Source organism: Salminus brasiliensis, chromosome 5, assembly GCF_030463535.1.
Source record: "Salminus brasiliensis chromosome 5, fSalBra1.hap2, whole genome shotgun sequence".
Lineage (NCBI taxonomy): Eukaryota > Metazoa > Chordata > Actinopteri > Characiformes > Bryconidae > Salminus > Salminus brasiliensis.
Genome location: NC_132882.1, coordinates 15,687,453 through 15,702,939, shown reverse-complemented (window position 1 = coordinate 15,702,939; position 15,487 = coordinate 15,687,453). Strand labels below are relative to the sequence as shown.

The following is a 15,487-nucleotide window of genomic DNA, read 5'->3' as shown; positions in this document are numbered from 1 at the left end:
GCATGTAATTTTACAGATAGTGGCAGTTAATGAAGGGATGGTAGAAAGAAAGGTAAACCTGGTATTGAAGTAGATCTTCATCCTGTTAGTATAGAAACTGTAAAAAAAATCCCATCAGCACTTCCTGTGTTATAGGATTTGAACCAGTGCTCCTTTGATCACAGTGACAGCACCTTAGTCCATTAAACCACTTGGAGCCCATCCTTACAAACTCTATCTGTTTTATTTTTACAGATTTTACTACTGTACATAATATACCCTAATCATGCAGTTGTGTCAGTCTGACTATCAGAGTTTTAACCCTTACAAAGCTTTTAAGAGGCCTGGGAAACATACAAGTCACAGTAGCAGTGCCTATGAGTAGACTTTACAAACAGTTACATTCAGTATGTACAAAGGCTTTAACTGTAGTGACTAACCACACAAGCACACTTGATACGTGACAAATTCTGTTTGTATAAAGACAGCTGGCCACCACACACATGCACACAGTCTAACATAGACACTACACTGAATAATGAAGTAAAATATAGCCAACTTTTAAAAAAAGATAGAATAAGAATTGTCACATAAGCAAATCATGGGGCGGCTGTCAAAGAAGCATGCCACACTATTTGTATAAGTAGATTCATGACCATGTTGCATTTAAAAATACACATTTTATTTTGAGCAGTGGCAAATGGCATCACATGTAACTGTAAGAAACTGCTACTCTCTTAAACCCTCTTCCTTTTAACATTGTCGCCTTGTCTGTCAAACAGGCCCACATCCTTTGCTCTCTGTTCACTGTTCACCAACCCTTACCAGCTTTCAAACTGAAGAGAGAAGACTGATTTGTTTGCAGATTATATCGACAGCAGGATAGCGCCTTGCCCTATCCTGGTGTGTGCACACCTCTGTGGTTCAGGGGAAAAGCAGATGCCTATGCGTATGCCACATAAAGGTAAACAGACAATCTTTAGCTTTAGCTTTGATGCAGCAGCTGGGTTATTCGAGTTTCGCACTGCAAACAAGGTTCAATTCAAGGGCGGTCGCAAGGGGATGTAAAACCACCTTTGTAAAACCACAATTCCCCCCTTTCCATTTACATTCAAATAAAATTATGATGTAATACCACTTAACATCTCTATTATAAATAACCCATCTATATTTAAGATTTACATTCCATGTTGCCTTTAATGCATTAGACCAATCAGAGCAAATATGCAGTGCAGAATTATGCACTCTCAAAACATGCAGTCCCTTTTTACTGTATGTGTAATAGGCATGCATTAAAGGAAGTGAAACCAATAGAAAAGCAGAGATAAGAGCACACACACTTAAAAATAAAGTTGGTGCATTAGATTTTTGAGCAATGCCATAGAAGACTGTGAACCACTTAGGTCCAATAAAGATGTTGTAAAAACATGTTTGTAAAAAAGAAAAAAAAAACATTTTAAGACCATTTAAAGGATTGTAGAAAGTAGGATATTAGACCAAAGTGCAGGCCAATGCTGGAGAGGTGGCAGCCTGAAGCAAAACTGTTCAGCCTACACAGATAGCCTAAGCAGAGTTTGGCCTGTCCGATAAGAGAAGAACTGAGGACAATCTCTTTTCAGCTGCAGAGAATCAGAATATTCTCCTCTAGTCTGACTATAGGCCAGAGTGTTTCGACCAAATGAACACCACTGGTGTCACATTTGTGTTTCATTGTTAGAAGAACCCAGAACTCTGGTATTGCAAACATTACACCAGTGGTCTCCAACCCGCTCCTGCAGAGCTACCTACCTAAAGATCTAACATTCATCCACCCCACCTGATTCAACTGATTACTGCCTTTAAAAGATTTTGGCTGAAAGGCATCTGCTAGCTGTACGTTGGAACCTACAGGAAGGTGGTTCTACAGGAGGAAGGTTGAATACTACTGCACAGCATTCTTTTTGGATTCTTAGTTAAGTGTTTGTGGAACATGAGTGAAACCATGGGCCAAAAAAAAGTTTTATTCCAAAAAAGACTGAACACAATTTTCATAAATTTACTATATCCATGATTTGAGTAAGCTTTACACATGAAAGAAATATCAGTGCTATATTGTAAATAATATCTCATTTATTGGAGGAAATTATATAGTGTTATAAGTGTTTATATGCAGCATGCACTACAGTGACACCATCTAATACAAAATGCAGAGTGAATGCACACAATTAAAACATTTTTTCTTAGATTGTGGCATATAATCATTTTTACCATCGGCAACTTTTCAAGTGCCTGTAGTACTTTTATATTCTTGAAAGTCATAAAAAAATAATAAGTTTTTAAACTACAACTTTATTTAGTTTGCATTATAAAATGAACAACATTATATTATTTCTGTCAGTGTGAACAAAACATCACATTTGTGGAAAAGAAAAGCTGTACATAAATACACCACGTTAAGGATTTCTTTCCTGAGTTGTCGTAAGTCACTTTACTGGGCAGCCTTTTTGTCCTCGCACAATTTCCTACACAGACACAAGATGCAATGTTAAGACACCTTCAACAAAATGCTTACAAAGCTTATAAAGTCATAGGACTAGCAAAAGTAGAACACAGTTTTCAAATAGTTAATAAACCCACCCCTAAGAGAGAAAGGCCAATTTAGTTTTTCTTGACTCAACATGACCCGGGTTTTAAACTAGCAATCTTTGGATTATAGTGCCAGTACACTGGACCACTCAGCCCACCCTGCCCTTCAATCTTAATGGAAGCAATGAATCAGTGACACGAGTAAGAGAGCAGTACTTACTTTCCTTCCTCCTGCCCTTCATCCACAAACTTACAGATCTTGGCATCTCGGTCAAAAATTTGCTTCTGCCAATTTTTGACCTCCTCTTGAACTTTTTGCTCCTCTTCTTTGTGATCCACTGAAAAGAGACAGAAAGAGAGAGACAGTGAGATCACAAGGTTAGAATGGAAGGGTGAGACAAACAGTCTTCTGAAACCTACTAGGTCAGATTAAACTATGGGCATCACAATACTGTTTGGTGAAAATGCCCCATAACACAGTCTAGCATTCTGTTTCTGCTGCATTTGTAGAACATGGTCACCACTAATGACAATAACTAGCTGATGAATAAACTGATACCTCACCTTTTAGTTTCTCAAGTGCTGCAGCAGCTTCTATTTTCTTCTTTTCAGAGTCTGCCTACAGGGAGAGAGAGACAGCAGAAACATAGTTTAAAAGCAGGTTGTCCACATGATTGCACCAAAAAGACTTCCAGAGCCATTCTATACCAGAGCATTTGTATATTCAAATCTGCACACTCCCAGCTAATAATGTGGTACCTCTAACCCTCTGTGGTAGAACATCTACTAAAGTCAGTTCTATTTGTTCAGTTTTTAGACATCAAAACAAAACCACAAGAACAATCATAGTCTGGAGATAAGGCATGTAGCTTTTGGGTAGTCAGACAGAAACAGACAGATAGTAAATCACAATCATTATTGGCTTATCATATATGTATATATGGACATGACCTCCAAAACATATTTTATTATTGCTCATTGTGTTTACATGCATGTTTGTTTACATAAGAATGAACATCACCAATATTTTAGCCAGTGGAAATACAGCTAACCTTTAGTGCCTATAAAAAGTATACTGGAATAGCCAGGAATAATGATTAACCATTGGACCTGCTAGACAGGTGCACTACAATCACTTGAGACACGTTCTTTGCCCTTAGTTGACCAGTTACTTTAAATGGAGTGGATATTTACTTATTTTACATTATATACAGAAAGTGTTTTTATTTATGTATTATTTATTTGTATCCAATTCCAGTGTTTCTTAAAAAAAAGTTCACTGCCTTTTAAAAGGGTGTAATTGCATTATTATGTTCTTAGAATTACAATAGTATAATTTATCTGAATTATTTCAGGGACAATATTTTGTCCAAAAACCCCAAAATGGGCCATACAATCACATACTATGCATTTTTACATGCTGTCCTCACATTTCATCATTTCTCCATCATTTGAGACTACATGCAGTTCGTCTGTGTTCTAGAAGTACTGCTGAAACTGAAGATACCGACACACAATAACATCATACTGCTTAGTCCTATTCCTTACTTCATCCCCCTAAACTTTCCTTTCATGTAAAAGTATAGACAAAAACATAAACAACAAAAACAACATCTGTTATACATACACACACACACGTACACACATACACGTACACACATACACGTACACACATACACACACACATCTGTGCTGCAGAGGACAACTACTAAGGAGGTCTTGTTTCAGCTACCGTATTTATTTCACATTGGTACAATGTTGTCTCTCACTCGACATGAAGCGACTATTCATCCTGGTGCTGAGTAACGATCCTGTGCTGTTTTGAATGTCTGTCTGAGATCTTCTGTACATACAGTGAACTCTGAATGTGTTCAAACAAAAGCTAAATTCAGCTCTGAAGAGGAACAGAATGCCTTCTTACTGCCATTAGTCGAACTTCAGCATGCACGCAAATGAACAGCTTCCTACATGCAAACTAGGTGCGACACCAACAAGCAAGAATAAATGTGTGTTCTGAACTGCTATCTGCTATACTGGCGCTGTCAATAACTGAATGCAGTCAAGTGCTCCATGTTCGTTTACAACCCATGATGAAGGCAGAACAATTATGTAGCCATGAAGCTTACAATATCAGCTTTAGATTCTTCTAAAGAGACCACTCGCAAGAACTAAAGAGAAGAAACGCAAGAGTAACACTTATCTGTTTAAAATCCTGTAATATTACTCTGTCGGTTCTGTCGATGCAGGTTTTCAACAAATGCATGTGTACAGCTGTATATCGGGGGGCTCAAAGTGAGCTTACAAAGTGAGCACTCCACAACAGTAGGGAAAGCCCAGTGGCAAAAAGCACAAATTCTTGCATCATGCTTCTTAAATATGTGTCCACAAAACTACTTATATAAGCAATTCCAACAATCCTTTGCCAATCAAATTAAAACAATTACAAAATTATTTCCAAATAGGTCAAGTTTAGGCCAAGCGGTTGATCATGAAGACATGACTGTGATCTGCAGTTTGCTTACTTAGTTTTGCATTGGAGGTACAAGACTAACGTAGCTATAAAATATAATAGAGGTGTTTGGAATGGTTCACTAGTCCACTGATTCACCATTTCCTATATAAAGTTCACTATTTAATGAACTCAAGGGGGTGACTGAAGACAAAACTATACATTCTATACATTCTTGATATTGATTCTTTTGAATCATCTGAACAAATTGTTGTAATTATCTTGATAATTTTAGGCACACACACACACACACACACACACACACACACACACACACACACACACAATCTCACAGTCTGTTCTCTATTATTCCTAGTTTTACCCCAAAGAGGATGGGGTCCCCCTTTTTTGTGAATAGGTCCTTTTGGGTTTCTCATTGTTAACATCTTAGCGTTTCCTCACCACAGTTTTTTTTTTTGCTGTTTTGCAGGACGGTGTTTATGTTTTTCAGGGGACTGAGATTTTCTGCTGGAGGCTGTTATCAGGCTGTGTTTGGCAAAACTAAAAATAAGAGCCTGAAAATAAGAGTATGAATTGAACTGAAAATGAGCTACTAAACTACAAGACTACTCAAACTACCTGAGTGACATGCTCTTCACCTCTCCTCAGCATGGCCTACCCATACCTGTTCTATTCAGTGTAGCAGGCCAGAGGACCTGTTTTTTCATCTACTTATTTCTTCTCATTCACTTCTTCAGAAACTTTACAACACAAGGATACTCATACATATATGAACCGACTGTTCCTGGAGAAGGACGCAGTCCCATAAGATAAGAATCTGTTTGCTCTCATCTTCAAGCTGTTGTAGCAGCCAGAGCAGAGCCATTCATGGTCATTGGAGCTGAACAATAGATAGATGCCACCCAACAGGTTTATGCTAAGCGATTAGTATTAAACCCAGCAGAACGAACATGGAGAACGGCTATAGAAAATTCAAACACTACAACAGAGTTGTCTTGGCTGACTCCATTTGGGGTAAATGGACAATTATGTAAATGTGCTTATTCTGTAAATGAAGCATGTGCCACATCAGTCTTCAATGTCCCAAAATTTAGCCATGTCACTCCACTGCTGCGTTCTCTCCACTGGCTTCCTGTAGCTGCCCGCATCAGATTTAAAACCCTGACGCTGGCCTACAAAGCTAAGAACGGACCAGCCCCTCCGTATCTGATGACAATGGTCAAAAGCCGATCCGCACCAAGAGCCCTTCGAGCTTCAAGTACGGCTCGGCTCGACCCGCCATCCCTCAAAATCCGCGGAAGACAAGCGTCCAGGCTTTTTTCTGTCCTGGCACCAAAGTGGTGGAACGAGCTGCCCCTGGATGTCCGAACGGCCGAGTCGCTCGCTGTCTTCAAACGCAGACTGAAGACCCACCTCTTCAGAGAGTACTTGGACGAATAGTTCTATGGTCGCCTTATTGTATTGTGTTTAGTAATGTCTAAGCTTAGAGGTATCTTTTGAATTATTAGTCTATTCTAACTAGCTAAGGCTTTTCTTGGGTAAATAGCAAAGCACTTTGTAAGTCGCTCTGGATAAGAGCGTCTGCTAAATGCCGTAAATGTAAATGTAAATGTAAATCAGTCAAAACTATCCAGTGCTTATCGAATTGAACTGAATTTAAAAACTAGCTAATTTAGAAAAAAGTGAAGTGCTTCAATGTTAAATTCAACTTTTACATATACCCATTTCAGGCATTCAGGTTCACTTCCAAATCAGGAGTGGTGTGCTGACAGTTTCCAAATGTCTTTTCACTTCCCAAGGTCAAGGCCTCTTAACTTCCTGTTCATGATCATAACAGACTACAGCTTTTCTGCACCCTCATAAAAAGGCTGAATAACTGAATAACAACACGCAGTACAAAGGAAAGGACCAAAGAATTTTATGATCGTAGATGACTGTCTCTTGAAGCCATTTCTAAAATTCCTAAGATTTCTACAGATTCCAAAAGCATTCGTTAAACAACTGTATGTAAATACAGGTTATTGGGAGGTGTAGCCACAGTCAGGAAGAAAACACTGCTCAGGTTAGAGGAGATGGTTATAAGTAAATGGAATAATGGGCATTGAGCATAACCTCAAACCATCAGCTGGACAGCTGAAACTTGGACACAGTTGGGTTTTCCTACAAGACAACGTCCCAAACACCAATAGTGGTTGTGGAATGCAGTTCAAATAAAGCTTTTGGAATTGCCTTGCCAAAGTTATGTCCCGGGCCCTATTGAAAATACATGGGCTGTGCTTAAAAGTCTGGTTTGTGCCAGGAAACCAACCAACTTAACTGAATTCTACCAATTCTCCTACGAAGAGTGGTCAAATGCTCAACCCGAATTCTGCCAGAAGCTTGTTAATGGATACCAAAGGTAGCTGGTCAAGGTGCACCTGTCGCGTATGTATATGTTTAAACCTGTGTGTATAATCTGGATTGTGTGTTGATTTCAAAATTATTGTTTCAATGTTTTTTGGGCAAGCATTTCCTGTAATGTAATATGCTTTGTGGTCCTGTGAACCCAATTCCAAGGACTGAAACTGCGAGATGTGAAAATTATACAATGCCTCAACAGAAAAAGGCAAAAAATAAAGAAAGAACAAAAAAGTAATTTCTAAGTCCTCTAGGAAAAGAAAAATCTAATTCTTAATTTGGAGAAAACAGAATCATGATTTATCACGATCCGTTTAACTAAATTACGTCTCATTTAAAAAAAAAAAAGTTAAACAGCTAAAAGAGTACCAAACATCAATGCTGCTGACATCATAGCACTTTAGCTATGCTATGCAACTAATTGTTGAGTCTCCAGACATTACTATATTACAACGGAACTGACGTTTTATTTATTCATACAATGCAAGAATTGTTGTCTAGTTTTGTTGTCTAGACATTCTTTGACCCAGTGTTATTTTTGCAATAGTCAATCAAAAAAATAAATAAATCACTATTGTATGTAGGATGTGTATTATGCTGCCAGTGCTGTACAGGACTAAAATACCTGCAACCACACCACTGGCCTGTAATGAAATACTTCAAGTACTTTAAGAGGTTTTAAATAGGTTTCACCTGCTTGACTAAACACTGTTATCCACATTGGTTCTTGCTTTAGAAAATAAATTCCTAAAGGCAGAAACAGAGGCATTCATTTGTCCCAGAAGCAGAACTCCACATATTTAAGCATAAACAGCACATATCTAATATACCCACTGAACGCCGCTGATTCAGGATCAGTTAGGAGTGTATTAATGATTGTGTGCAATTCAGTACCTTCTGTGTTTGGCAGGTGCCCAGACTCTTCTCAGAGTCGTCTTTGGCCTTCTTCAGCTCATCCCTCTTCTTTGCCAGCTCGTCCCTCGCTTTGTTGAAAGGCTCCAGCTCGTCGTTCAGCTGTTGAATCTTCAGCTTGGCTTGGACTATTTCGTCCTCCTTTCCCTTCACTTGTTCGGTGGTTAAATCTATTTGCGACCTCAGGCTGCGGATGTTCATCTCCTGCTGAAAGGCCTGGTAGGCCACAGCAATCAGCACACACACAGCCAGGGAAAACAGGACCAAGACACCCCTCATCCTGCACCAGAGAAGGAAGGAGGGGGGAGGGAGGAGAAACACTACAAGTCTACAGAGGAGATGGATGCAGGTGGGCTGAGAAAGTGCAGGTGTATAGAGTCTCTTCTGGGTCTCTGAGGTTCTCTCCTGCGGTGGGACGGTCACTGCGCTTTCATGACAACTGTGAGCCAGCAACTGTTCCTGACTGCCCTTCCCTTCCTCTATTCTTCCTCCCTCCACCTGGAGCCTGCCTTACCTGTGTGACTGGATATTCAGGTGTCCAAAAAAACAGCGAACGACAGGAGAGCAGAACGAGAAAAATGAAAAACCATGCCAACTCCTCAACAACTGTTTCACTTGCCTTATGCCACAGCACACCCTCTTACGTGCCCTTCCCTCTCCTTCTATTAGACCAGTCCAACCCCTTCAACGCCCTCACACGCAGCAAGCCAACCCGAAAAACAGGTTGAGCTCAGACAGGCTCAAGAAGATGAAGCAGTGCTGAGTTAAGAGGGGCTAGGCAGGATGAAGCAGGGTGTTTGAGTTGGCTAAAAGGAAGAAGACATTCTGTATGATCCAACCGGTCTGAAAATCCTCCTTATGATGTTTGGAGCCACCGCAGGTTTCGCACTTAGCCTAGCTACAATAGCGCCCGATCACTCACCTGCTGCCAGCAGAGGAGAAAACGACTTTGTCCATCTAGTTTTTTTGTCCGTCAGAGACAATCTGACAGTTTAGTCAGATACTCTTGTCAAAGGAGTCCTTTAAGGCGTGTGCCTCATTCGGGCTGAATAACACGTGGAAACAGTGTGAACCGTAAAAAAAAAAAAGCCATTTCCTGAAACATCTTCCTCGGGCTAAAATTGGCAGCTCTATTCGCACCATTTCTTTCCCCACCCGTATTTGGCAGAGCCCCGCCCTCCTGCGTCAGGATTGGCTAGCGGTTCACTCACACACGCGAGCCCGCCTATTAACAGCAATACAGGCGCAAGCTGAAGAGCCCCACTGTCCAATCGCAGCGTGAGGAGACGGAGGGGGTCCGGAATACGAGTGGGAAAAGGAATTACACGTAAAAGGCGGGGATTGCAACAGGTGTCAGTTAGTTTAGCATCCACACTCACTCACTTCCCTCTTGCCTTCTTTCGGTTTCTTCCTTCCTACAGGGTTCTGCTGCTCAGCTCGGCCACAGCGCGCAGTGGTTGGGATTGAAGACCCTCGGGCTGTAATTAAGGGTAGCAAGCTAAACAGACGAAAGGAAGAGTGAGTGCAAGTGTGAGAATGGCGAACTAATGGCCGTCTAATTAGTGGAAGTGGGTGGGTGAGACTGAGACCGAGTGCATTAGGCTGTCACCACAATACACTGAAGGTATTTTGCATATACTTTCCACTCTCTTCTTGGCGACGACTGACTGACTGGAACCGGCAGTGATCATCATGAGGTGCCAGATTGTGCTGATGGCTCTGCTGGTGGTGTGCAGTCTGGGCCTCGCAGGCTACATCCACTCCAAAAGGAAAGAGGAGCTCAAGTTGGCCAAGCACGCCTCCTTCCAAAACGTCAAGCACCGGGTAACCAAGGACGTGCTGAAAGAGTACCAGAACCATGTGGCGGAAACCGCCACCCTGCTGGACAGTACCAAGAAGCAGATCGAGGATCTCAAGGCAGAAGTGGCAGGAGCCCAAGGAGTCGCAGATACGAAGAAAGCTGAAGTGGACGCTTGTACAGGTGAACTGGTGAGTGAGTTTCAGTACAGTGGTTCTCAACACTGCTCCCTGGGGTACTGGTGTGTATTTCACAATGAAGGAGTTCCATTAAAGTGGCCCAAAGAGGACTGTCCAGGAACAGGAACGCCCCAGTTACTTTTTCTTACGTTGGACTGGCAAGATTTACTTGGAGTTTCTTGGGCTAACTTTGTGAAATACCCCATCGTGTGCCACTGCCTTGCACCTTTTTACTTCTATTCCTGCTTCCAACACAGCTGGCTCACCTCTTCAGCTGATTGACAAGTCTTTCCTGAGTTAAACTGGGGGTGTACGTGTTTGGAAAATTGGGAGAACACTAAGTTATGCTGGGCTGTTTGGCCAGAGCTGATCACTGGTGTATTTGAGCTATCTTGCTGGCCACTAGAACAACATTTTTGTAGATCAGTGTGAAGAGGGCAAAAGGCCACAAACCTGTCAGAATGTGGGGAGACGGGTTTGCGGTCTTTCACCCAGCCTGTATCAGATCATCTACACTCTTAAAAATAAAGAGGCTACAAATGGTTCTTTAAACAGTGCTATTTTTATTTATTTTTATTACTTTAGTCAATGTGACGTGAGTGTGCAGAACCTTTACACCCAACGGTTCTTCTGCACATGCATCACTTTTACAGAAAATGTTTTGTTGGCCCTTAGTCTACACTGTTTCCACTGTGTCTAACCATGTTCTGCTTCTCCTGTCAGAAACGTATCACAGATGAAATCGCTGCCATTAACACTCAGAAGACCAATGCTGATGGTGAGTGCCAGTTAAAGCCAAACACTGGGAGCTGTTTAGGGGCCAGTGAATGACCTGATCTAAGACCAGAATACAGAAACCTCACCCCTGCAGTCATATTCATAAGGACTATTGAGAAAAGAAATCTGGAAACAGGAACACATTTGCTTATCAGCAGCACTGCAGACAGGTTGACACTGACCCCATGTGGCTGTGTTGGGTTAAAGCAAACTGATGTTCCATAAAGGGCCCATATCAAAGAAATTCCACTGTCCCTTGCATTTTTAAAAAAAGAATGTTCTAACTTTTTAAGTGTTTAAAAAGTAAGCGGTTGATTTAACATTAAATCAGTTTTTAAATAATTTATTCTCTAGCAGATACAGCGGGTGTATGGAAACTGAGCAGCCTGTTTGAATTTGACGTCACAAAACTACCATATTTACATTTGTGCATTCCACCTACAGGAGCTTCTCCCCATTCACACTGAACACTTAACTTATAAGGGTTGTTTTAGCTTGGAGCGCTTTTGAATGAGGCAGGGCCCTGAATACAGGGCAGGGCAACTGGTCAGAGCAGAGCTCATTTACATGTCAGTAACACGATCATTTATACATTGAAGGGCCCTTTTAATGTCTGATAATACAATACAATACAATACAATTGTTTTTTTCTTTTGGGGTGCTGCTGTGCGAGACCTGCATTAACAGGAAAATGTTTTTAAACGGAAACACTGTAACATACTATTACAGCCTTTTTAGTTCTTATTAGATTTATTATTAAATGTAAGGTCATTAAAATGACTGGCTGATGTTTTGCAATGTTTACAGGGCACTTTTTTGTACAAGTGTTGCTTTGGGTGTTGTGGAAGGACACATTTTTCATATAGATTGTCTATACAGTGACAGCAGGATGTCTCACAATCTGTGTGTGTTATATGCTTCAGTGTGGAAATGCAGAAAGTCCCAAATGCCTGAACTCGAGAACTGACTGAGAGCGACTCTCAGTCCTGTATTATTATTGTGTTTTTTCTTAATTGCTGAATGTTGTGCATTTATATCAGAGTGAAGATATTTAGAAATCTGACAGAATTCTCTTAACCTTGTTCTTAAAGCATATGTAGCCTGTTCATTTTGAGGCTTCACTGACCTGTAATTCAACATTTCTAAATTCAGCCATGCAACTCCTCTGCTGCGTTTTTTTTACTGGCTTCCTGTAACTGCCCGCATCAGATTCAAAACCCTGATGTTGACCTAACAAAGCCAAGAATGGATGAGCCCCTCCGTACTTGATGGCAATGGTCAAAAGTCGTTCAGCTTCAAGTATGTTTCGGCTTGACCTTCGATCCCTTAAGCATCCAGGCTCTTTTCTGTCCTGGCACCGAAGTGTACCCAAGAGTACTTGTTTGGAGTGTAGTGCCGAGTATTGAGGTCTCCACACTGTGTCTTTTGAATTTAGTAGTATCTAATCTAAGGTATTTTTGGATACTTTTCTATACAAACTAGCTATGGGTCTTTTCTGAGTAAACAGTGAAGCACTTTTGTAAGTCGCTCTGGATAAGAGCGCCTGCTAAGTGCCGTAAATCTAAATGTGAAGGGAGAATAGTATCTCTATCATTGCCACCCCGAACTCAGCACGGTATAAACTGCACTCTTTTTTACTATAGTAAAACTGGCAGGAAAATGCTGTGAATTAGGTCATATTTGTGTAAAATCCTATAATATTACTCTCCCATTTGTCCACATGCCTCTTCTATTTCAGATGGCGGTTCTGTATCTCTCAGCTCAGTAAAATGCATGAGAAAACTGTTATTTAGTGGTGCCTGAATGCATGAATTCCACTTCCAGAATGTAGGGGGAGCCCATGAGCAAGAAATCTCAATCTTACATAACACTGCTTTAAAATGTTTTGACCCCTCATTCTCAGGTGAGCTTCAGAAGAAGAAGACCAGCTTGCAGGAACAGATAGCCAACCTCAAAAAGGAGTCAGAGCAACGCAGCAAAGTGTGTGACCACATCAAAATGGACTCAGTCGAGGGGAAGTGAGTAGTGTGTTTTCAGTGAATGACGTGGGCATTGGTTATGTTTAAGATCTACTTATTAATTTATCCAAAATGTGCTATTCAAACACTTTCTGACTTCTTCTGGATCTTCTTTGACTATCATGCGCTCTAACTCTGGCTGAATGAAAAACTAAAACTAAAAACAACTGCAGAGAACTTGCGCATTTTAAATAAGCATGAGGATGTGAAAAGTTTTTAATTCTATGACTAATTTGTCTCACAAACAGGAAGCTGTGCGGTATTACAGAAACACAGAACTCTAAAGTAGAGGAGAAGAAGGAGGAGGCCAAAGAAGAGAAGAAGGAGGAGGCTAAAGAAGAGAAGAAGGAGGAGACCAAAGAAGAGAAGAAGGAGCCAGCTAAAGCAGCCTAAAACACAGAGGGATCAGATCGAGCTCAGCAGGCACATGAGACGCTAAGGCTGTGAAAGCAGAGACTTAATACACTACCGTTAACCAAATCAACAGGGATTTAAAAATCCAGCTTCAGCAGTGACACCATGTCAAATGAAAACCACACACATGCGCACCTGATCTCTTTTCTGGTCATCTGTTTATATCAAGAAGCAGGATGTGTTTCTTCCTGTTTCTAAAACAGTGAAAGCCTTTTTCTGTGAGCTAGTTGCTACCACCACTACTATTATTATTATTATTATTATTAACTGCTGCTTCACTAATGTAACTTTGTGTTATTAGGTATTTACTTGCTGCACTACATCTTGCCAAGTAACAGACCACAGTAGGACAGTTAATTGTTGCAGTTGTTAATCATGTTATTCACCATAGCAACATAATAGACCATAATATAAATGTGAAACATTACCTGATAAATCATGAAAAACCTTTAATATAGAGATTTTATTCTAAAACAGTTTGAATAATTTCTTTTGGTCCATTTATCATAATGTGTTCTCACAATATAAAGATTGTATCAAAAATAAACTTATGTTGGACAGTAGGGATATACATATATTTGTTATAGATTCTCTTATTAGCTGTGATGTTTCACTTTTTTCAGTACACATCCTAAAATCTATTATTTCTGTGTGTTATTAGATGCAATAAATTAGAGTTCTTCAGTTCTGGAGGGTTTGTTTCATCACAGTTGGTGACCGTTCTTGGCACAAATGCACATTTAACTAATGCATTAATGATCAGGTTCAGTAGGTGTTTGAGAAGGAAATGTATCCTGTAGCAGACTCTAGCCCTCTAGGAACTTGAAGAAGCCTGCCACAGACTGACTAATGGGAGGAATGCTGTGGGGTTGGGAAATTTAGTTTATCTAAATTTAAGATGTTTGTAAATTAAAGAATTGCTATCATGCTTGCTCTGCAAATGAATCTTTGTATGCTGTGAACTACTGTCCTTGACTGTTCTATACCCTGATTCACTGTAGCAGCATTAATATGAAATACAAAGACCTTCGCTGGTGGCTTTTTAAAGCGCGGATGCAGGATCCATGGCTATATGGAGAGGTGACCGTTCATTCTGTCATCTGAAAAACAAACTATTGAACTGGCACCATTTGGAAAGTGTGCCTGACCAGCTGTGCCCTGCAGTAGCTGGATCATTTTTTTGAAACACTGTCATATATTTAATGTATTTTGTAGAATATTTTATTTGAATGATGTTTCTTTCTTTCAGGTTATGTTAATAATCAGTGGTTATGATTACAAGTGTGTGGTAATGTGCGCAGCTGTAAAGGACAGGATTCTGTATGTGACCGTGTGTATGTGTGTCTCTATGTGTTTGCTATGACCCTCCCTCAGGCTCTGTGGTACACTCTCATGCGTATGCTAGTTTGTATCGACCAATCGAGAAGCTCTGACCCTCTCACTGTCACCCCACATCAGCCTCTGCCCATTAGCTCAGTGCAGTCGTGACCACACTGATACAAACCAATAAGAAGTTTCAGTTTAAAAACCGCTAATTTGTTGGTAATGGTCTAAACTACTAAGTGATTTGCCACTTGTACTGCTGTTGAAAATGATTCATGTTTGCTGGAATAAGGTCTTTTTGTACATGGGACTGTATGTTTTTTATGTTTTTTGGTTATATGCGATGGAAGCAGTAAAATGGGGGAAACGGTTGTTACCTGGTTTTTGTTACCTGTGCATTTTATAAAAACCTGTTAAAGTAAGGCGCCACTGTCTTGTTGATTTTTATACCAATGTTCTGTTATAACTGCACTTTTGGAACATGATCTGGGATAACTGTTAACTTGCAGAACTGAAAGTCTGGATTAAACAAGTTCAGTGTGAATGAAGTTCAAAGAGGCACTATACTATTCTCCTGCCTTTTGTTGTTGTCTTCTATATATTTACCCTACTGTAAGTACTATTGATTTGTTGAATAATAAAATAATATACTAAA

General features: G+C 40.3%; 2 protein-coding genes across 2 annotated transcripts; one reads left to right on the top strand and one right to left on the bottom strand.

Moving 5' to 3' along the window:
- Positions 1 to 1,415: 1,415 nt before the first annotated feature.
- On the bottom strand, positions 1,416 to 9,515 carry LOC140556080 (uncharacterized). Its single transcript, XM_072679586.1, has 4 exons — positions 8,306 to 9,515; positions 3,109 to 3,163; positions 2,765 to 2,882; positions 1,416 to 2,480 (listed from the first exon to the last, which is right to left on the bottom strand). Exons 1-4 carry the CDS (start codon positions 8,600 to 8,602, stop codon positions 2,447 to 2,449), a joined length of 504 nt encoding a protein of 167 aa, XP_072535687.1. The 5' UTR covers positions 8,603 to 9,515; the 3' UTR covers positions 1,416 to 2,446.
- Positions 9,516 to 9,689: 174 nt separating this feature from the next.
- LOC140556079 (uncharacterized) lies at positions 9,690 to 15,254 on the top strand. The gene is made up of 4 exons (XM_072679585.1): positions 9,690 to 10,312; positions 11,024 to 11,078; positions 12,981 to 13,095; positions 13,344 to 15,254. The coding sequence occupies exons 1-4, from the start codon at positions 10,016 to 10,018 to the stop codon at positions 13,486 to 13,488; spliced, it is 612 nt and encodes a 203-aa protein (XP_072535686.1). The 5' UTR covers positions 9,690 to 10,015; the 3' UTR covers positions 13,489 to 15,254.
- Positions 15,255 to 15,487: the final 233 nt, after the last annotated feature.

What these genes read in the sequence shown, in the direction of transcription:
- LOC140556080 (XM_072679586.1), bottom strand. Translation starts at nt 8,602, where the DNA reads ATGAGGGGTGTCTTGGTCCTGTTTTCCCTGGCTGTGTGTGTGCTGATT. An exon ending in GCACCTGCCAAACACAGAAG is followed by an intron (nt 3,164 to 8,305) that starts GTACTGAATTGC and finishes CTCTCCCTGTAG; the next exon opens with GCAGACTCTGAAAAGAAGAA. An exon ending in GAAGGGCAGGAGGAAGGAAA is followed by an intron (nt 2,481 to 2,764) that starts GTAAGTACTGCT and finishes GTGTCTGTGTAG; the next exon opens with GAAATTGTGCGAGGACAAAA.
- LOC140556079 (XM_072679585.1), top strand. Translation starts at nt 10,016, where the DNA reads ATGAGGTGCCAGATTGTGCTGATGGCTCTGCTGGTGGTGTGCAGTCTG. An exon ending in ACGCTTGTACAGGTGAACTG is followed by an intron (nt 10,313 to 11,023) that starts GTGAGTGAGTTT and finishes TTCTCCTGTCAG; the next exon opens with AAACGTATCACAGATGAAAT. An exon ending in ATGGACTCAGTCGAGGGGAA is followed by an intron (nt 13,096 to 13,343) that starts GTGAGTAGTGTG and finishes TCTCACAAACAG; the next exon opens with GAAGCTGTGCGGTATTACAG.